Raw genomic sequence first — 22,660 nt, 5'->3', positions numbered from 1 at the left:
GCACATTTAACCCAGTTAACTTGTAATTGGAGCCATAACAAGTTGAATGTGTCCATTATCTTACTGAGTTTTTTTATGATTACATCACCATAAGACATAAGCATCTCTGGTCAACTAGCACATCTTATCCCTACAATAGCACTGCTGAAAAAGGAAGATATTATTTTAGAAATAGAGAGTGGAAGCCACAGAGCTCTGGTTCATCTCTCCTAAAATCAGTGGGTGACAAGCATAGCAGACACATCTCCTAATTTATGGTCCTTTGCCTTATTCATCCTTCTCCTTCTAGTCCAAGCTTAGAATTTGCTATAAAAGCACTTTCCATGGATGCTTATGCCACTGTAAAGAACAATTAAGGGTCAAGACCCCACAGCAACAGGCTCTGACTTGGATCAAGGTGTGCGTATGAGATGCAGGAATTGGAGAGCCACTTTCACATACCTGTGTGCTATCAGCTTTTTTGTTCTGTATCTAAGTATAGCCATACAAACTGGACTCCCTGAAGGCGCTGAGGCAGCCTGGGCTGCTCAGAAAAGCTCTGGTGAGACCATCAGGCATGATGAAGGTACAGAGAGAAAGCGTGGGTAGGTAGTTTGGGGGTGGGAGAGAGGGGGCCTGCTGCTGTGGTTCTCAGCTACTAGCAAAAAGAGATGAGGACGTCTGCTTTGGTGTGCATCTGGCTTGCACACTAAAAAAGTGTGTTGGGGCTAAGAACTGGAGGTCAGAGTTTACAGAGCACCTGGACTTTTGCCCTAAACCCCAAACCACCTGCTGAGCCACAGCTCTGGCAGAACTGCCACTTGTATTTGTGTCAGAAGTTGAGTTAAAATAGCGTATTTTGGCATCTGTTCAAATTGCCAGAAATCTTCCCTGACTGTTCTGCCTTTTACTGTGCTGATGTTTTAAAAACTTTTTGGTGAACATGAGTACCAGCCACAACGGAGTAAGCCAGGTTACAAAGGAATGGCCATTTGTATTCCACGCAGACCAAAAAAAGCAATGGGAACCCATGGGAAAAACAAGGCTATAATAGTGCGAGTGGCAGATTTAGAGTGGCCTGTGTGTGAGCATGATGCAACATTCACAGCAACACTCGCTTCAGGGAGGAAGTCCCCGTGAAACGTTGGAGACCCAGGATGACAGAGGGAGTTAAGGAATTTCTAGAGCGGTTGCGTGGCTGTAATCGTAAAATTGCTTAATCCCTCCTTAAGGCAAATTTAATGAGGCCAGGTAATTCAAGGCACAAGTTATTGGAAGCGTTTTCAACCAGTGCGGCTCAGTAATGGCCAAAGTTACTGTCATTTACTTGTAGGGGTTGGCTCGTTTCCCACTTAGACGGGCAATCAGGAGGTGCAAGGACCTGTGAAACAGCAGTTTCCCTAGACATTAATCACTATTTCACTCAGGGGGGTTCAAATGCACCTGCAAGCTTTTCGGGTCATCCTCCCCCGAAATCCCTCTCTCGGTTGCTTCCATCCCATCCTCCAGAGCAGTCTACCTCAAGCATCTCTCTCCAGCCGGGCTCACACTGCACTCACCACACCACATCCCGCCCCCGAGCAACCCGCCCCGTCCCTGACGAGCCGGCTTAGCCCCAGCCCAGCACTCGGGGATACGACTGACCGCAGCCCTGCTCAGCCCTGCTCAGCGTATCCTGCCGGGAACCTCAGGGCTCCGCCTCAACAGGGAAACCCAGCACCCCCCGTCACACGCAAGTGCGCTGCGGCGGACGTGCCCGCGCAAGCGCGCTCTCGCCTCCCAGAATGCTGCAGGCGCGCTGGTGAGGTTTGTCCCTATCCTTGTGCCGTCCGGCGCAAGGGGAGGTGGGTAAAGCAAGATGGCTGTTGTGTCTTTCTGCTCTCGGGCTCCCCGCGGCCTCTTGTTGCCAAGGGCAGGTGAGTGTCACCGCTGCCGAGGGCCTGTGATGGGGTCCAGGCTGCTTTTGCACTCCATGCTGGGGCCTGCGTGTCACTACGCCAGCCGCCTGCCCGCTCTACACCTCTGCTCTCTGTGTAGAGCGGGGCGAGGAGCTTCCAGGGCAGCGTCTGAAAGGCAGCTGGCTGATGTAACTGTTTGCTTCAGAAAGGTCGGGTTTCTGCCTTCCTTGTCTTTAGGGAACTGGGGTTTACAGCCCAAAGGTGGGATTGGCTCAAGCTGTACAGTGCAGGCTGTACAGTAAGTTGTGTCATTGGAACTGTTATATTTCAGCAAATGAAATGCCCCATAGGTTATAAGATTGGATTCCTTTTACGATTTTTTTAGGTGACCTTGACATTTTGGCCATGGTCTATAAGCATGCTCAAGTACCAGACTTACATTAAATCTTATATTTTGGTTTTTGATGCCAAAACAACTTTCCTGTGAGGGTGGTGAGGCACTGGAACAGGTTGCCCAAAGAAGTGGTGAATGCTCCATCCCTGGCAGTGTTCAAGGCCAGGTTAGACAGAGCCTTGGATGACATGGTCTAGGGTGAGGCATCTCTGCAAACAGCAGAGGGGTTGGAAGTTGATGATCTTAAGGTCTTTTCCAACCCAAACTATTCTATAATTCTATGATTTTTAGTTAAATTGATTCAGCACATGCTCCTCTGTTGAACAAAGCGGGAGATGGCAAACAGGTTTTGTAGGTTGATAAAGGTGAGGAAGGACTCTAACATACTTTAAATGGGAGAGATGTGTCTTTTCAAGAAAAAGATTTTTCTGGTTTACTGTGGATATTTGAGATTTAATTTAAACAAGTGTTCATAAGCTTCAAATATGGATTGTAAAAGTAAACTTTCAGTGACAAATAGATTCTGTTTTGTGAAGAAATCCTGCTATTCTGGGAAAGAATCCTGGTATCCTGGTACAAGTCTGTGTTATACAGGAGCTTTAAGTGGTGCTGCTCAGTCTGGAGGTGTCAACATGGGCTGTGAAAGCTGCATGGCTCTGTTAAGCCCTTAATTTTTGTGCATTTTGCTAGGGCTCCACACCATGTGGAAGGTCCTTTACTCATGAATCAGTGTGAAGATTTCTAGCCTGCTTTCTTTGAGTCTCATGGATACCCTTAAACCTAATTTTTTAATATAAACTAGTAGTAATTTGGCACGTCACCCTAGATTGTGGTGACAATTTGTGACAGATCTTGTACAGTTTTGGAACAAGAAGAGGTGTACACCATTAAAATTCTTAAAGTATAAAGCAAGCAACAACAGGTATATACAAAAAGGTGGAAGAATACAAAACTAATTGAGTGTTATTTGTTCATGTGGCAGTGATAGCATCATGAAGAGCCAGTAACCAATATTATTTTGCAGAAATAACAACAAAAAAGCTGCAAAGTAATTGAAAGACATTATATTTTTTTTTTCAGATTAACTTTTTAATCATTCTCATGTGGGCTGATTTGTTTAATAACGCTTTTTTTCAACAGGTATTCACAGTGGACTGAAATCTTGTTGCTTTTAGGTTTGATATTGTGAGGACTGAAATATATTCCTATCTAGAAGTAATTATCATTGTTACTTCTAGATAGGAATATATTTCAGTCCTCACAATATCAAACCTAAAAGCAACTATCACTGTGTTATTTCTGTAAATATAAGTATTGATATCAATATTGTGTAATTTATTTTTTAATTTTTATTTTTTTTACAAATCTTTAGAAAGAGAAGTGTATGTAAATGAAGTACTGAGGAGTATGGGTCATCAAACTCGCTTCTTCAGTATCTCAGCATACCATGTAGCTTTTTGCATACTTGAAGGAATGCCTTGAAGGCTGTAAAGAACTGAGTCATTTTTCCACGAATCTGCTTTTCCTAAAAAAAATAACAAAATCCTAGTTGTCAGAACACTACAAGAATGAAGGTAACAAGACCATTCAACTGTCTTCCTCAGTATTATCCTTTATGCTTGTGCTTGTACTGAGCTTGGTTAATCATCACTCACCAGGTACCTGTTACATAGCTACAGGCTTTATTCTGTACAGAGCATTCAGTATACACTAATGATTTAATTTAAATTCATTTTCTGTTGTCATTTAAAAAAATTAAAAAGCAACTCTCCTCGCCAGGAGTTTTGAACTGGTGAAAACCTAGGGTATGGGCTCTATGTTTTTGTAGCCTGTGTCAGATTACATAGTGAGCATAGTGTGATAATGTGTTTTAACATGTGCTGTATTGGAAATCCAGTGAAATGACTGGCTTCATCTTCACTGCAGTTCCTCAGAATTATACACAAGGATTTTTGAGGGCAGTGTTAAGTTAATGATAGATGATGATAGATAAAGCAGAGTGTGAAGATATGTGGTGAATGTGTCAGTGATGTGTTGGCATGTTCCTTAAAATTTCACTTTGAGGTATTGTAAAGTTTAATATGAACGTACTGTGTCACTTTTAAAACTGCATGTTAGGTTTTCAGACATTAATTCGATGCCACAGGAGTGTGTACTTCTTTTAGACTCCAGCAGATCTTTGACAAATGGTGTGATTTGATTTTTTTTTCTTAATGGGTGCTTATCATAGTGTATATTTTGCTTTTTTTTCTCATAGTTAATCTCAAGGTCTCTGCTTCAGTAATGGATAGAACTGCATATCTGCCACTTTTAAGACAGATACCATGCCCAGTTTAACTGTTCCTGAGCTTAGCTCTGTTTTGTAGGAGTTGCTCTTAGGAAGTCAAATACCTACTTGAAGTTTGCATAGGTAATATTGGAGTATATTTTCTAGGCATAGTATATTAATTTGCTAAGTACAATATTTGTGATTGCTGTAGTTAAGTGAATGTCAAACTACCTTTCAGGACAAAATTGGGATGTGGTTTCTTTTATTATTCTAATTCGTGAGTTATAGAGAGAAGAGGGATAGACAGACTTTTAGATGGAGAAACACCTCCTTCAGGCACTGAAATCTTGCTGAATTTTCTGGTTTGAATTATATCAGCTGATCTAATGAACTATAATTTATGTGCAAACATCACTGGTCCTTTTCATCATGGCTACATCAGTGCCACAGTGCAACTGGTAACACCTAACCATATTGGAATAAAACATACTCCTTCAGTGTACAGGTGGGATTTTGTTTTGTTCCTTAATGCATCCATCATTCTGATATCAAACACTAATCTTGTTTTCATTATGATTCTTGCTTGGATTTCTGTGAGATTAAACTTGCTTATCTTTCTCCAAAAAATGCTTATGACGATGACTTACTAAGAATTGGAAGGTCAGTTACTTGATTTCTGTTATATCCTCAGGCTGGTTTTCCAGTGATGGCTCTTATGATCTGCTCTTGTCAACAGTCAGATGTCTGTAGTGTGTTCATGCATTCTGTATTTCATCTGTTCCTTTCTTCCTATGAGCATGCACTTGTAATTACACTAAAACACTTCTAATTTCTGAGATCTTTTACGAGCAGTTTATTTCTTGCTTTTAGCTAATGTGGTTGGAGAGGACATATGTTTCTTCCTTTCAAAATCCTTATTGGAGCCACCTTGTCAATATTTGTGAATATTCTAGTGATGTCATATTTTCATGGCTTTCAAGTTTTCATAGCTCCTTGAGAAAAGGAGCAGCTTTAAGGCAGTACTCTTTGCATCATGAATCTGTCTCTTTGAGTCTCTTAATTTCTCTTCATTTCCCTTCACTCAGAGCTATGATATAGGAGCGTTGCTGCTTCTTCCAGCATTTGGGTCTGATATATTTAGACTGAGGTAAAAAGTCTGGTTAACTGCATCTGGAGTGATTCTGAGGTTTTTTTCTTGCAGTTCCGAGATCTGGGAGTAGGATGTGGATGTACTTGGGTGGGACCTGCCTGTAGCAAGTATTCTTTATTTGCTTAACCTCTGTGCTTCACCTTGTACATCAAATGCTAATGCTAGCTAGTAAAGCTTTACTTGCTGTTTAGGAACCAATAACCTTAGTCTGCTCCTTTCGTATCTTATCAACAGCTCCCTCAAGGCTGCTGTCCTCTGACCTATCCAGATGTCTCTGAAATAGCCTCTCAGGAGTCTTGACATGGGAAATTTTGCTGAGGGAGACTAGGGAAAATGGATCTGTAACAAGAAAAATAACAGTAACTGTGGTTTGACACTGCTAACTTTTAGCTTATGTCACATGCTCTCTCCTGTTTTGTGTTGTAGGCCCTGGCATTTCTGTGCTAGCTGCAGCGCCATCTGTGCTGCAGCAGAACCGCCAAGTTCATCATGCATTGATCCCTCATGGAAGAAGCGGACGATCATCTGTTAGTGGCATTGTGGCCACTGTCTTTGGGGCTACAGGTTTCCTAGGACGATATGTTGTCAATCGTTTAGGTAATGTTCCCCAGGAGTACTAATTAAAAACAAAATAAATTAATAAAACTCTATTTTTAACTCACGTTGCAGGGTAATCTAGAAATCTGTGGCACTTTGGATCTTAAGAGTGTGATGCTTCTGTGGTGTTTGGTCTGTTAAAGTGTCAAGATACGGCAATTAGTAAAAACTGTTTTAATCTAGGAAAGCTAGAAGCTTTAGAAGACCGTTAACGTTGTTAAAATAAGTTATTCTCCTTCAAGTACTGTTTCTGAGTCAATTGTTTCTGAGGAGAGGTACAACACATATTTGACTTTTTCTGTTTTGGTCTTATCACAACATTCTGGGAATTCGGGATTCTTTGAAATTACCCTTTGGAATTCAAGTTTTAGATAACAATTCTTGCTTTTTTTCTTTCACCTTTCCTTACAACTTAGAAAACGCAAACACCCTTAGATGTGACACATTTTTAAGTATTGTAATATGTTCATAGCACATGCTGTGATTTTTGTTGTTGTTAACGAGCTTAATGCACGCTTCTGTATTTTGTCTTACAAGCCCAAGTACTCAAGTGTGTCCCTGCTTAAGAATTCCAGTGATGTAGGTTCAAACATTTACTTCTATTCTTCTTTTAGCTGTGCAGATAGCTAGTCAAGATATCTATGTTGTGTTTTACTGCCAGCGAAAAAAGGAAGTTTTGTATATTCAGAAGTTCATCTACTTAAAGTTATGCAGTAGTTTAGGATAAGTCAAACTTTGTTTTGTGAATGCTTAGGTCGCATTGGATCTCAAGTAATCATCCCCTATCGCTGTGATCAGTATGACCTCATGTATCTGCGGCCCATGGGTGACCTGGGGCAACTTCTCTTCTTGGTGAGTCTTTTGCTTTGGCTTTAGATCAAATACAATGCCATTGCTATAGAAGGAAGTCTGTTAATCATTCTCAAAGTCAGAACTCCAGCTATTGTTTAGCCTCTAAATGGAAATAGTGTGAAAGAGCTTTCTTTGGTTATGCCTATTTACACATTATCTCATCTTTTTCCCATTTGATGCTCTGGTTACAGGAGTGGGACTGTAAGGACAAAGACTCTATCCGAAGAGCCGTGGAACACAGCAATGTGGTCATTAATCTTATTGGAAAGGAATGGGAAACAAAGTAATTTTCCTTTTTTTTTTTTCCCCGCCCTATATAGATAGATTTACACCAGGTATTGGACATTGTTGCCACATTTTGCAGCATGTGTACAGTATGCCGTGACTCTGACATTATTCTTAGCTTCTATGGAAAGGCAAAACTGCAAATTTTTATATAAAAGTTCTTCCATTTCTTTAAATTACTAACTAAAGTCCTAGTTATGATCTGCTTTTGAAAAGTGCATTCTTTCTGTGATTTTCTAGCCTACAGCTTTTGTTCTGCCAGAGAGTTCTATGTGCTGTTTTCATACACCTTACAGACATTTAATGGGTGCCTTCCTATAGCAGACAGAGGCTCACTAGTTTCTGTCAGCTCGTATTTGCATTATTACAGAAGTGGACTTTCATCCTGTCACTTTGGCATAGTGAAGAATTGTAGCCTACTAGAATAAGCTGTGATCAAGCTTTTCCTATTCGCTGGCAAATGTTAATAAACAGGAATAGCTAATTGAGAGTCCCTAAGATTAATAACATAATTCCTTGCTAGAATTTTGGCACAAACACTATTAGCTACGTAAGCATTTTTTTGGAAATAATTTTTTAAAATAGTTCCTTTTTGAGATCCATAAAAAAATCTTGTATTTGTTTTAGGTTGAAAATACCTGTAATAGCCTCATGTGCATTTGGGTTTTTTCTTGTATGCGTGCAATTATATCCACTTTGTGTAAAGCCTTGTGCAGAACTGCCAGACAAAACCTCATTAGTTGTGTGATTTTTCCTTTATAGGGTACATAATTTTGCTGTTGTAGTAGACAGAAACAAATGCAGATATCAGTTTCATCTACATTTACAAGTCTAATGCCTTTGTTGCTCCTTTTTTTTTTTTTTGTGAAGTCATTTGATGTTATAATTGTAGAATTAATAGTCAAATTGTATTAATAAAATAGAATTAGTAGTCTCATAGTGTACAGTTATTTTTCTTAAAATATGCGCTTGCCAACAGACTCGCAGTTTCAGCTGTTTCTCATCTAGTCAAATATCATACATAATTCTGAGAGACACTGTGATTTTGCATTCAAGTTTGTAGAACTGTTTTGTTTTTCTGATAGTCACTTAGCTCCTTGTCCCACTGTTGGAGTCTATAACAAAGCTTATTTGGGGAGAAGCCCACCAAACCTAAATTAACTTAAGTCTTGTGTATCTGACAAGTTTTTTGGAACTTTTGGTATCTTCTTCTTTGAGATAAAGGTAAAAATGTACAAACCGGCTTGCCAAGATTGTTTGCAGTGTTGCTGAATTACAAATGTAAGGGTTCAAATGCTAATTGCTGTCAAAACAGGAGGCATTTCTTTGTAATGTGGAAGTGAGGAAAGAAAAGAAAGCATGTTCAGTTGGCCCAAGGACACTGTGGTAGCTATTTATCTTTTAGCTAAATATTTCTTGTGTACTGGCCCCTTTAAAATGTCTGGACTTGCGTAAAAAGTATGATTTATGTAAGGGAGGTTTTCTTTGTCATTGAAAGGGAATGTGGTGACAATAGCAAAAAGTTTCATTCTGGTTAAAAATCCTCCGAATTTGTCACTCTGGTCAGTTTCAATAGATTCAAAAGCAGAGGAATCTTTGTACATGTTAAAGGCTTTTGGATGTTCCAAACCTCATCACTGTATTGCACATATGTTCTTAAGTTATTTTATATATCTTGCTATCAGTGGTGGTGCTGGAACCCTGATACAAATTCTGTGCTCTGTTAAACAAAAGGTCAGACTAAACATTGTAATCATCCCAAAGTCTATGAAAAAAGGTAAGATTAGAAGTAGAGATCAGTCAAAAAAAGTAAAGTATGCCATTAAATACTTTCCTCCTTGCCTAGTATTAGTTTGCAGTCTCATCTGTGTATACTATGTTGTTTGAAAACTCCATAGTTACAGGAGGGATGTTGGTTGTTCTTGTATGTTTCTAAAGTCTATTTTTGTGTGTGGAACAGGAGTGATGGTTCCCAGGATCAGATTAGTTATTGAAGGGTCAAAAATAACTTTTTATTTTTAAGGCTTTCTTTAGACTCCAGTGGGATCTGAAAAGCTGTGGGAGTAGATAAGGACAGAGAGAGAGGCATTTGGACAAGATGTTTGTTACCCAAAGCAAATGGAAAAGATAGAACAGGGTGCTTACAAGGACAATATAAAGACACGAGAAGTTAATTCTCTTTCTTGCAGTCTTGGGATAGTTGGAAACAATTTTAGGATTGTTGCCAGCCTATAGTGTTAGTTCTGCTTAGAGACAGAGCTTCTGTATTGTTCTTGATCAGATGCCAAGCTAGATTATAGTTGAACCCCCCACTTTAGGCCCCTTGAATGCCATAAAGTTGGTGAAGTTGTTCTTTCTTCATGTTTCTCCTTGAAGTCCCTTACAGTTGCTATGAAATGGTTCTAACTGTTCTGTCAGTGTAAAACTTTCAATTTACATAAGCACCTGTGTATTCTGTGGTCTGACTTTGTCTAGTTCTGCAGTGCATCTGACCAAACTAAGGCTGCTAAGAACTTTTGAGCTCCTTTGTAGTGTAATTGAGTGCATCAGATCAAGTCAAATTTTGAACAGAGCAGGTGTAAAAAGACAGCTTTGCTTAGATTTCAAGATGCAGCACTTCTCTTTACTAAAAAAAAAAAAAAACAAACCTGCTTTCACTTGGAAAGAGTTTTCTGTTTGTTGCAATTCACTTGTCTCTAATTTTTTTACCTGAAGAGTCCCTCGTGAAAGGAAACTTCCTTAGAAACAATGAGCATCAAGATAGGTTTTTTGAAATATATTCAAGTAATACCTAACAATTATGATTAAAGTAAAATTTTGGTTTTGTCTTGATTTAGAAACTTCCGTTTTGAAGATGAATTTGTAAATATTCCTAGAACTATTGCACAGATAAGTAGGGAAGCTGGTGTGAAGACGTTTATTCATATCTCTCACCTGAATGCTAGCATGAAGAGTCCTTCCAAATACCTCAGGAATAAAGTAAGTCTGGAATCCTTTTGAATATATTTTCCAAAAGATGCCTTTTTTTTTTTTTTTTTTTTTTTTTCTGGTGGTGTCCCCTCCTGATCCACATCTGCTGGGTCTGTTCAAAGGAAATTGGGGTATGAATTTACTATGGAATGTTTTCTGCAGCTGAGGAATTTCTGAGTTACTGTGCTTATCGGAGCTAGAAATCCCCCTTAGTACTTCATGTACTTGGAAGGGAAATGGATCGTGTATTACTGAAAACCCTTTCTTCTATCCTTGAATATCTTTGCATCTAAAGTTGCCGTCATTAAGAAAGAGGAACTAGTTTGATGGTTTGGGATCTGATATCAGGCCTAAACATCTAAGGCTGGAATGACCTAGCGAAGTAAGTAGTTGATGCCAAAAAGAATGCTGCAAAGACAGATGGATATCATGATTTTAGTTTTGGTATCTTTTTTTTTTTTCTTATTAGGAAGTGTAATTTTTTATTACTGATTTTTCTTTTTTAATAGAGCTGTTGTCCCACATTTCTTATTTTGCTTAAGCTTATTGTATTCTGCCTTGTCTCCAATATAAACATTTTTAAAACCACAGTTAAAATTTGGTAGCTCTCAACATGTAACGACTCTATAGTTTAGGTAGGCCTTAGTGTATTTGCCAGACCTATTGGAAAGTAGATAGGTGCCACTGAAATTTCGTACTGTACTTAAGCAATTCTTGGAGTGTTCTTACAGTATAGTAGAGCTTATGTAAACCTTCTGTTTTCTTCTAAGCTCTGGTCTAATATAAGCAAGAGAAGTATTTAGGTTAGGCTTCTTCCTTTTTTAATTTAAATTTGTGTCACTTCACTAGTGAGGCTGTGTTATATTTCAAATACAAGAAATGATCTACAGGTTGATGGGACTTTTGGGGTGTTCTGTGAGACCTTTAGCGTAGCATCTCAAAGATCAAATGGCCAGATAAAAATAATTTTTGTGCTACTGATGGTATCATTTCTTTCAGTGCTGTAGTCAGGATGCATTATGTTCTGAAAAGGCATTCTTGTCTGTTCAGAATGGATCTAATAAATATGTTTATTTTAATTGCATGATAGGCTGTTGGAGAGAAAGCAGTGAGGGAAGAATTTCCAGATGCTATAATTTTGAAACCCTCCGAGATGTTTGGGAGAGAGGACCGATTTCTCAATCATTACGCAAGTATGTACTCTTGAAATCATAAAACCATGTACAATTTGTATACCTGCTTATAGAGTACAGAGGGAAAATGTGATTTCCTTTTGAGAAGCAGAGGGGTATGTTTTTATCAGAAATATACTGCATTTATTAGCTGAAGGTGTGTAATGGGAAGCATAATAAATTTTTATCTCATGACTGAATTCTTTCTGAATCTAGTTAGTCTTTGCTATTTGGTTGTTGGGTGGTTTTTCTTAGTTTTGTTTTCTATTTTTGGTCTCAGCTAAGATCTGGTCATCTTAACCCTCAAAATAGTTACCCCTAAAAGTAGTTTTTCAAGATGGTATAATGCTTAATGTAAAAATCAACCTGAGCTGTTCTTGGCTCTGATGTATCACCAACAAAATTGCTAGACAGGATAGAGTGGAATCTGCTTCTATCTTGCAAAGTTGAGATATGTCTGAATCACTGTAAGTAAACAGTAAATGCAACCTTCCCATTGTTGTTGAGAAAACTGTGTTGAAAACAGTGCTACTGGAATTGCATGGTAATTCTTCCCAATTTTATTTTTTTAAAACAGCTAAGTCAGTGTTCAGAATAGATGCACACACAGTGTAGTGCAAAATGTATTGGTTATTTACCTGAAAGGGTTCAGATTTTGTTCTCAAGTTATGTATGTGTCTTTCTGTCAGACATGCGCTGGTTTGGTGGTGTGCCTCTTATTTCTCTGGGAAAAAAAACAGTGAAGCAACCAGTATATGTAAGTTTTGAATAAACCAAAACAATCCCAAATATTTTGTGTGTGCATGTGTGTTGGGTTTTTTAACTTTTCCCCCTGTAAATCATTTCTGAAAGAGGAGTGTGTGCATGCATTTCTGTTTTCTATTGGTAATTGTCTGAATTTGTTTCTTACAGGTGGTTGATGTAGCAAAGGCAATTATTAACACAATTAAGGATCCTGATGCTAAAGGAAAAACATATGCCTTGGCTGGGTAGGCTACTTTTCTGATTCTAATTAACTGAAGTACTTCTTTTTGGTGTCATTTTTTGGCATGCTGCACAGTACATTTAATTTCTCCATCCATGCACACAGTTTGAGCTACAATAAATTCCACCTCCTTTTTGGGAGGAAAAATGACTCAAGCTGTTATTGTGAGTACTCTGAAAATCCTAGTTTGGGCCCCATTGCATTTAATGTTATGTACATGCACACGAAGAAATAGGCAGTCTTGGGAAACATGCTAGACAGCATGGATTTGGAGAAAATTATGCTAAAGCTGTGTGGAAGCCACCTGGAATTAGAACAGATAGAGACAGTGGATCTCTTGGAATATTTTTGTGTACACAAGCTCCAGGTCAGAATAGGTCATTAGCATTAAGAATAAACAACATGGCGGATGCCAAGGTAATGGGTCCATGTTTTGATGCTCTAACATAAGCACCGGGACTGGTCTTCATCTAACATATGTGGTAAAAGGAACATTAGCTTTATTGATATTCAGTTTTGCTAATTAGTCAAGGTATAAATGATGCTGAACTCTTTTTTTTTTTTCTATTGCGTGCGTATCTCTGTCTTCCCCCTCTTATACACTGAAAATGTGCCTAGTATCTGATTTTGCAAAAGGCTTATCTGAGATTGCGTTGTTTTTTCTGTTTGTTTTGTCACACTGTTGCAGTGACAGCTCTTTATTTCTGTAAAGCAGAGATCATTGCTGGTCTGTCTTTTTGCTCGTGTGATTTCACTTTCTTCAGTGCTGTCACTGAGCTGTTGGGGAAGATGTTATTCTGATAGCTATGCTAGGTGTGCTGTATGCTCTGGAAGAGGCAGCAAGCAGGTCTTTAAATTCTTTTGGATCGTGCTGAGGAACTTCTGCTTAGAAACTAGCAAAATAAGAGGAAGAAGCTACCAGTGGTCTGGAAGGGACTATTAATGGTAACAACAAGGTTAAGGAACTTGAGGTTGCTTTCAAATCACAGGGGTAATATGAAATGTCATGTTAAAGGACAGGTGGAAACAAGTGGAATGCTACAGCTGTTCAAACCTAATTTTTTATCAAAGAGAATACATACATAGGTGTCAGACACAACTAAGGCAAAACTGCAAACTGTGATGAAAATACTTATTTGAGTGACTATGATATCTCTTGGGGGCAACTTGAAGATGGGTCAATATGTATCCGGAGCCACCTGCCACAAAAGGAAGGAGAGGCTCTTGCTTTTAGGTTCATCATTATCTCGCAAAAGCAACTGCACCAACTGCAGGAGAAATTGAGAATTGCACACGAAACAAAACACTATTTGCAGCCAAGTGGGAGGGCAGTTGGCTAAACTTTGAATGTATTCTTGCAGTTTTCAAGTCTCATTTTTTGGCAATTTACTGAAGGCCAGGAGTTCAGTTACCAGGTTTCGAAGGCAGGAATTCAAACGAGGATGCCAGACTCTCACTGCAAGGAATACAGTTTCAGGCACATAATAGTGACTGAAAAAACTTTGGTCTAAACCAAAGATCCAAATCAGTGTTGGAAAACCAAAGGAACTCTGCAGCATAACCCTTGACTAAATCTGTATGTTCTGGGTTTTTTTTTCCTTCCTGCTATGTGGTGGAATAAGAGTTTTAAGTGTGGCAGCTAGTGGGTTTTTACCTGTTCCCCTCTTTCCTCTGTGGCATTGGCTTTGCTTCCTCCACTCATTAAATCTTCTGCCTTGAATGCTAATGCTCTCTAGAGCTTGTTGTCTGCTAGTACTGTGGTTAATGTAATGAAACTTCAATGTGAAGTTCTGTTCTTGGTGAAGTTGTATTGTTGATGTTTGCTAATTTGTAAAGGAACAAACAGTATTTATGTTTATTTTCACATTTTTTAAGTTTGGCTCTACTGTATATTCTTATATCTCAGGCAGTAATCCAGCCACCTGGATGAAGCTCGTACAAAGTTTCAAGCGTTGAATTCTTCTGAATTCTGCCAAATATGCTGAGCTACCTTTAAGTGTATCCATTAGAAAGCTTTTTCCTAATTTGCTTTTACAAACTAAAGTAGCAATAATTTGGGCTTCTGGTTTTTTTCAGTATTTATCAACAAATTTTGTTTGTGGTTATTAGTATTGCTGTTCTTTCTGAAGTACATGTCAATTTTCAGGCATGCAACCTCAGACCTTGATATCTCTGAGATCTTGGGTTTATCAAACTGTAATTCATGTTCTTTGCATCATAGTCTTGGATTTTTGGACTGTGTGAACTTTTGCATATGTAAGTCTTACTCTAGCATAGTCTTGCACTTGGGCCACAACAGCCCCATGCAACGCTGCAGGCTTGGGGAAGAGTGACGGGAAAGCTGCTTGGTGGAAAAGGACCTGGGAGTGCTGATTGATGGCCACTGAACATGAACCAGCTTGTGCCCCGGCAGCCAAGAAGGCCAGTGGCATTCTGGCCTGTATCAGCACTGGTGTGGCCAGCAGGGCCATGGGCAGTGAGCATCTCCCTGTACTGGGCACTGGTGAGGCCACACCTCGAATCCTGTGTTCTGTTCTGGGCCACTCACTACAAGAGACATTGAGGTGCTGGAGTGGCTCCAGAGAACAGCAGCAAAGCTGGTGAAGGGTCTGGAGCACAAGTCTGATGAAGAACAGCTGAGGGAACTGGGGTTGTTTTGTCTGGAGAAGAGAATGCTCAGGGAGGACCCTGTTGCTCTCCACAACTACCTGAAAGGTTGTAGTGAGGTGGGGGTTGGTCTCTTCTCCCAAGTAACAAGTGATAGGACAAAAGGTAACAGCCTCAAGCTGCACAAGGGGAGGTTTAGCTTGGATATTAGGAACAATTTCTTCATAGAGAGGGTGCTCAGGCATTGGAACAGGCTGCTGAGGGAGGTGGTGGAATCACCATCCCTGGAAGTGTTCACAAACCGTGTAGATGAGGCCCTCAGTGAAATGGTTTAGTGGTGGCCTTGACAGTACTGGGGTGATGGTTGGACTTGATATTAAAGGTCTTTTCCAACCTAGCTGATTCTACAATTCTCTTATTCTTAGTTTTGACTAAGAACACACTTTACTCAGTGTAACTGTGGTGGGTTAGCCTTGGCCAGCAGCCAGATGCCCACTCAGCTACTCACTCCTCCTCCTAAACAGCACAGTGGGGAAAAAACTGCATGAAAGATGTATGGGTTGAGATAAAGAAAGGAGGAGGTTGCTTACCACTTATGTCATGGGCCGAACACACTCAAGTTGAGAAAACTTAATTTTATCTACTGTCAATTTAAATAGATTTGAATAGTGTAAAATAAATAAATAATAATAAAAAAGACTAAACCAACACTACCTCCCTTCCTAGATCCTTTCCCCAGGCTAAACTTCAGTCCTTCACTCTTGAATCTTCTACCCCCTCTCCCTGTGGCATTTTTGTCCTTCGTTGAATACATTTTCCCAGAGGCGCCACTTCTTGTCTGAGGGGCTCAGCTGTGCCCTCTGGTGGGTCTGTTGGAGCTGGCTGTCCCCAGCATGGAGCAGCCCCAACCTCTCCACATAAGCTGCCCTTGCAGCTCCCCTTCCCAGTGCCTGCTGGGTACCAGCATTTCAGACCTAACCGATACCTCTTGTATGACATAGTAGAATACATAGAATCATAGAATGGTTTGGGTTAGAAAGGACCTTAAGATCATCTGGTTCCAACCCCCCTGCCATGGGCAGGGACACCACACCCTAGACCGTGTCACCCAGGGCTCTGTCCAACCTGGCCTTGAACACTGCCAGGGATGCGGCATTTACCACTTCCATGGGCAACCTGTTCCAGTGCCTCACCACCCTGACAGGGAAGAACTTCTTCCTTATATGTAACCTGAACTTCTGCTGTTTAAGTTTAAACTCATTGCTCCTTATCCTGTCACTACAGTCCCTGATGGAGTCCATCCCCAGCATCCTTGTCGGCTCCCTTCAGATAGTGAAGGCTGCTATGAGGTCTCCATGCAGCCTTTTCTTCTCCAGGCTGAGCAGCCCCAACTTTCTCAGCCTGTCTTCATACAGGAGGTGCTCGAGTCCCCTTATCATCTCTGTGGCCTCCTCTGGACTCGCTTCGACAGCTCCATCTCCTATACTGGGGACACCAGAACTGCACACAGTACTGCAAGTGGGGTCTCATGAGAGCAGAGTAGAGGGGCAGGATCACCTCCTTTGACCTCTGTGCAGTTTGCTTTCAAACCCAGTGATAAAACAATTTTGCAGTTTGTGACTTACACTGTTACCATTGCTGATGTCAGATTATATGTTTTTCTAACTTAATCGTTCTTTATTTCAAACAGTACAGAATCTGGAGAGCCAAAATCTGTCCTCCGCTTGTGAGGAAAATGACAAATCTGTCAAATCGTTTAGATTGAAGGAAACAGGCCCTTGGTAGGCTTGGGGGTGGAGGGCTTTAAAATTTTTGTCTGTTGCTGCAAGTATTCAAATACATCTCAATTGCCTATAATTTTTATTGCTTTTTCTTTAAGACCTAACCGGTATTTCCTGTACGACATGGTAGAATACATCTACGCAGTTTCCTTTCGGACCTTTATTCCATATCCGCTTCCACGTCCTCTCTACCAGTAAGTGGGACCCTTCTTTCTCTAAGAACTTGGGATCCACCAGGCACCATGGAAGCATAAATGACTGTTTCATTGGTTAATTAATATTGCCAGTTGTTATTTAACATGGTAGGATTGTAGAAACTGGCTTTCTCTAGATACTTGTTAGCTAGCTTTGAGTCTTCAGCTCTGGCACAGGCCTGTGTTTGATGAGCTAGTGTGTGAAAGGTGTACTTGTAATAAGCTTATTTATTCCAGAGTTATTGAATGGCTTTGCTGAGTCAACAAGTAGAAAAAGGTCCTAAGTTGGGACAACCAGTAGCAAACTAAACAAATTGATAGTAATACCATAGGGAAAATCTGTGTGTGTGTTACTGACCATAGGCCCTGACAGATTTTTCAGCAGCAGCTTAAGGTATTGCTCCTGTCAGCTGTTCTTCCAGTCTAGTGAGCATTGCTGCCCTGGAAGCAGAGTTGGGGTAAGGGTGGGTATGGATATTGATTGACCATCTAGTTCAGTCCTTTGTAGTGATTTGAGCCCAGGTTGGAGGTAAGTTTGTACTGAGATCTTGGCCTGGAAATTTGAGCAGTGCAGTTGTGAGCAAGCATTTCTTTGTCTGTTTGTCATATAAGGTCAGTAACATCTTTAGAAGATGGTAGTGAATTGGGAGATAAGAAGGGAAAGGTGTAGCATCACTTCAGTTGACTGCAGTGGATGGACTGTGAAGGCTGTGTTCACATGCACTGAGCTTCTTCTGCAGCTGTACATTTTGGCCTCAGAGGCCACATAGAAGCTTATTTGCTCGATTGCAGCTACTGAGCACATGAAGATGTGCAGTATAAATCAGCCTGGGTATAGTCCTTAAGGCATAATCATATACTTTTGAAGAGCTACCTCAGACAGTAAATGCCATTTCAGAAGTTGACTTCAGCATGGTCGAGATGTGTTAATATTTGGGGTGCTGGTCCTCCTTAGTTTTAGTACAATGCGAACTAATAAGCTAAAAAAGTCACCATCTAAAAAAGAACCCTCCTACCAGTCCACTAACAGGACTCATTCCTGTAATATAATTCATGTAACTGATGATGAATAATGCTAGAACATCTGAAACTGTTGTGTCTGATCTGAATTGGCTGTACAGGCATCAGCTCAGCGTGGCTAAGCTGACACAGAGCAGCTTATTAAAAAGTTACTGTTTAGGTGCTTATTAGTTTTATTCGCATTTGCTGAAGTTCATGTTAATGGGCTAAGCTAGGTAGTGTTTCGTATTTTTGAGAAAAGAGTGCATCTGAAAGCCTAGTTTTGTACAGTAGCTTAGTAACCCTAATCTGCCAGGAGACCACTTCAGAAAGAGATTCTGTCTCAAATGAATACTGTTGGTCCCAAGACACTGGGAAGGAGCTGTAGCATTATTTTACTTTCTCTGCCAAATTCTCTTTCTTTCAAGAGAAACTTAATTTCTCTAAACTGCAGATGTACTAATCCTCATCATTTTTAATAGATGCAGATTGCTCCTGATTCCATCATCTTGTTTGTGCGGCTGTTAACTTACTTAGTTGTCAGCAAGCATGTTTTCTCATGGAGGCATTGACTCAAACTTTGTGACTAGTTGGATTACTGCCTACACTACTAGGGAACAGAGTTTGGATGAAAGGCAGGGGCAAGACTGAACCCTCTGGTGTGTGGGGAATTGGATGTGGAGGTTTACTTTCCCTACCCAGTAGCACTCATTTTTACTTAAATATCTGCTCCTCCATTCCCTTCCAAAGGAAAAGGAGACTGAATAATTCAGTAGCAAACAGCTGAAGTTACCAGAAGCACAACTAAGAACTTGCTGGCTGGCATGTTCAGTACTCTAATGAATTAATAGCCTGTGAGAACAGCTACAGAATAAGCTCTTGCTCACAGTCTATTAAGTGTGAAATATTTTTACAAGTTCTTGTTTTCTTTTGTGCATCTGGATAATGACTGTGCTTGTGTAATACTCTTTCTAATGACAGTTTAATTGCAAGATTCTTTGAGATGAATCCGTTTGAACCATGGTTAACACGAGACAAAGTGGACCGGGTAAGTGTAGGACAATCCACAAATTCTTCTTGGAAGATGTTTTGTGTGTTTGTAATTTGCACTTGTAGTTTTGCATTCAAGGAGTGCTGAAATGTGTGTACATCATGTGGTGTTGAATTTCAGTTCAATGGCTAGAATTTGATTATAAAGACTTTCAGACTGTTTGGATATTATGAAATCTATGTATGAATATACTCCCCACTTTTATGTAGTGAGTTTATGTACCTCTAGATGCATTAAAATAATTTACACCATCCAGATAATGATGTTTTTAGCAAGCTGAATTGACAGTGCTGGATACAGCTCAAATTCTAGAGTGCATTTCTTGTGAACATGTTGCAGCTTTATGTTTATTCCTAACTTCTCGGAGTGTCTAGGTGGGAGTGGAGGAATAACTTGCAAAAAACAAATGCAAGTGAGGAAAAAGTAGGATTTAGCAAGTATTAATGTCAAAACTGTTGGCATATGTGTAAGTTAGCAAAGATAGTCATGTACTCTCACAGTGTCTAAGCTTGCTGCTCTCTGAAGGTTGCAAGTACTCTCCCAACTATTTTGCAGAGTTGGAACTCTAATGTCTTTGTTATGCTGCAGTATTAATAACTTATTTTGACCTGATTTTCCCCAAATTAATTTGAGATAGGGTACTACCATGAATCTTGGGGAACTGGGTCCTATACTTAGTGCTGCTTACTGAATAGCTATAAGCAGTTAATTCCTATGTTATATTTCTCCATCTGTGAAATAAACTGGTTTCCTATTCTGTTTGGAAATAATTGTGAAAAACTGTGGATAGTATGTGTAATAAAGGAGGTAAACTTACAGTCTAGTGCAATTTCCTGCCCCCCAAACCACTGACTCATCCTCCATACTTGAAAGAGTTGGCATCGTAGTTGTCTGTATTTACCCAGGGTGTAGATCTAACATCTCGTTCCTTCTAGCTGCCCTTGTAGTTTCTAGAGATATATTTCATCCAAATCATTAAAACTACCGCAGTTCAGCTATAGCATGGGTAGTGTAAGAGGTGGAGTTTCTCCATGTCTCTTCTGTGTCTTGATTGTTCCTCTTTCACAGCTTTTCATCCTTAAGTAATCTACACAAAATTAGATGTGGTTGACTTTTGAACACCTTTCAAGGAATAACAGCTTAAGAGAAATCCCCATTTTCTAATACATAGGTCATATGTGTTGTGAATATGGTAATGGACTTAAATATTTGTTCTGTACAGGACCCTGTTCTAAACCATGAACAGAAAAAAACAACCTACCAAAGGTGATAATTCAAAGTACGTTTTCTTGACAAAGCAGAATATATATAATTGCAGTTCAAATATGCACTTACAAGTTTGGCGTGATTCTGTGGTTGCAATGCAGTGATCTTCCTGATAGTGTGCACCTAATGGAAAGAAAATGAAGACACTTTCTGGATATCTCACTGCTATTTATTCTTGAATCTAAATCTGAAGCCTGAAAGACTTTTTGCCGGATGCGGAACATCTGTGTCTCCTGTCAAATTACATTTGGTACTCAATACCTTGTATAATTATGCCATAGTTCTGTAGGGCCACAATGAATCTTTTCGTATTTCCAGAGGAAGACACCGAGCCAAAATCAGTCAAGGAACTGGGACTGACACACAGTTGGCTGAGTCCACATTTGTGTTTGAATAGGTCATTAGATCTGTTACAATATGCAGCACTGTATTGTATTGCAGCGTTCTTTCTTGGGGGAAACATTCTTAAATCAGCAGCCTTAAAACTGTAGTAGAATCTCCAAAGAGCTGCCATTTGTAGAAAATTGTTTTGAGGCATACTAAAATGTTTCTAGTACTATGGATTTATACTACTTTGTTTCCATAAAAGAAAAAAGGTGACAGGTGTAAGTACACAATACTTTTTTTAGTGTGCCCATGATTGCATTGGGTGTAATGCTGTTCATTCCATCAAGTCAGTTACTTTTTTGTCTTCTTTCCTCCCTCCTCCCCCCCCTTTCTTCTTAAAGTTTCACACAACAGACATGAAATTTCCTGACCTTCCTGGTTTGGAAGACCTGGGTATTGTACCAACGCCTCTAGAACAAAAAGCCATTGAAGTTCTGCGCCGTCACCGCAGATTCCGCTGGTTGGACACTGAGCTAGAGGAAGCAAAACCAGCTAAGACCTGTTCAGTGTAACAGCTGATAAGGTGGTTTCTTGACACTTGTTAAACTGCCTTTGTATGACCCAATTTGTTTGGAGAACTATGTACATACTGAATAAAATACATTAATCATATAAACTATATTTCACTAGTGTTGTCTTTTCAATTATGGAAGTCTGTCATTGAAATGCAGTTTTTCTCTTTAAAAGGTCATGAAAATAAATTGCATATTGTTGCTTAGCTGCTGAACACTAAAATATTTTGAAGATTGAGACTAGAGGGAATGTGTCTTAACACTAGCCAGTTTCTCCTTTGGCTCTCAAAGTAAACATGTCACTCTTCTTCAGTAGGTGCTCAAGTGATTTGCAGAATGTTGTAGTTCAGGACTATGTCACCTAGAATATGGCCTTTCCAACAGGGATTGCTGGTACTGCCACCTGTTCAGTTTATGAGCTCTCAGATAAAGACCGGTTTTAAGTTCTTGAATCTACTGAGCTTTGTTTTCTGAACTGAGCACAACCATTGTAGAATATACCAACCAAAAAGGCAAAAGCTGTTTTTAAGGTCAAGAAGTGTCATCAGACATGTAAACAAGTTATTACGTGTCATTTGATCTCTAGTGATAATTATATGTGTTGCCTGTCATAGACATGAGAAAATGTAATTTCTTCCTTTTTTTTGTGAGGAAATCTGGTTTTTATATGCCTAAGTCTTTAATGTGCTGGGACATCATCTTTCTTTCGGTAAGAGAGTGAAGCATTGCTCTCTATTTTCAATCACTTAAGATCAAAGGAAGATCTCTGCCTGAATTTGATCAAATCTTGTGTTTCTATACCCAAAATGTTGCTGGAGTTGTTTTTCACATTCAAAGCATAGCTTTTCTAGTGGCTTAATTTGCACCACAGACTAAGATCTTAATTCAGGTAGGCATTAGAACATGCAGGTGATGAACACCCATGAAAAGTTTGCTTTATGCAGCCTGCTCCCTATCAGGTAGGAATACAGGTAAAACGGAGTGTTGCATTAGTGCTCAGCTGCCTCAAGTTTGGTTTTCCACAATATTTGGCTTTACACAGCATTTCTGCTTCCTACCTTGTAGAAACTGCAGTGTAGTTTCTCATTATTTATCCTTCCAATGCGATTTCTTTAGGGGTCTTGAATGTAATAATTAAATAAAATCACTTGTAATACAGTCTAGCAAAACTACTGTAGTACAGCTTCACCAGTGATTCTTATTCTACTTGTTTTATCAATGAGATCTTCCTTCTTATAGTTTCTCGGATTGCAGTAATTCTTCAGACAATCTACAATTTGTGAAGTACTGAAGGTCCTTAAATGTGTGGACT

The 22,660-nt window shown here is 39.7% G+C and overlaps 1 protein-coding gene across 2 annotated transcripts; it reads left to right on the top strand.

Moving 5' to 3' along the window:
* The first annotated feature begins 1,771 nt into the window (after positions 1-1,771).
* Positions 1,772-21,386, top strand: NDUFA9 (NADH:ubiquinone oxidoreductase subunit A9). Of its 2 annotated transcripts, XM_080612808.1 has the most exons (11): positions 1,772-1,895; positions 6,117-6,287; positions 7,042-7,139; positions 7,331-7,422; positions 10,262-10,403; positions 11,485-11,587; positions 12,256-12,323; positions 12,479-12,555; positions 17,038-17,133; positions 19,114-19,180; positions 21,178-21,386. In XM_080612808.1, exons 1-11 carry the CDS (start codon positions 1,838-1,840, stop codon positions 21,346-21,348), a joined length of 1,143 nt encoding a protein of 380 aa, XP_080468934.1. In that variant the 5' UTR covers positions 1,772-1,837; the 3' UTR covers positions 21,349-21,386. The 2 variants fall into 2 exon arrangements, with proteins under 2 accessions (XP_080468934.1, XP_080468935.1); XM_080612809.1 differs by lacking the exon at positions 17,038-17,133.
* The last annotated feature ends 1,274 nt before the right edge of the window (positions 21,387-22,660 follow it).

Source organism: Psittacula echo, assembly GCF_963264785.1.
Source record: "Psittacula echo genome assembly, chromosome: 1".
NCBI lineage: Eukaryota > Metazoa > Chordata > Aves > Psittaciformes > Psittacidae > Psittacula > Psittacula echo.
Note: the sequence above shows the minus strand (reverse complement) of the source record. Positions and strands in the feature narration are given on the sequence as shown.

Coding starts and splice junctions, on each gene's coding strand:
- NDUFA9 (XM_080612808.1), top strand. CDS start 1,838: ATGGCTGTTGTGTCTTTCTGCTCTCGGGCTCCCCGCGGCCTCTTGTTG. Junction 6,288..7,041: donor ATATGTTGTCAATCGTTTAG/GTAATGTTCCCC, acceptor GTGAATGCTTAG/GTCGCATTGGATCTCAAGTA. Junction 7,423..10,261: donor GGAAAGGAATGGGAAACAAA/GTAATTTTCCTT, acceptor GTCTTGATTTAG/AAACTTCCGTTTTGAAGATG.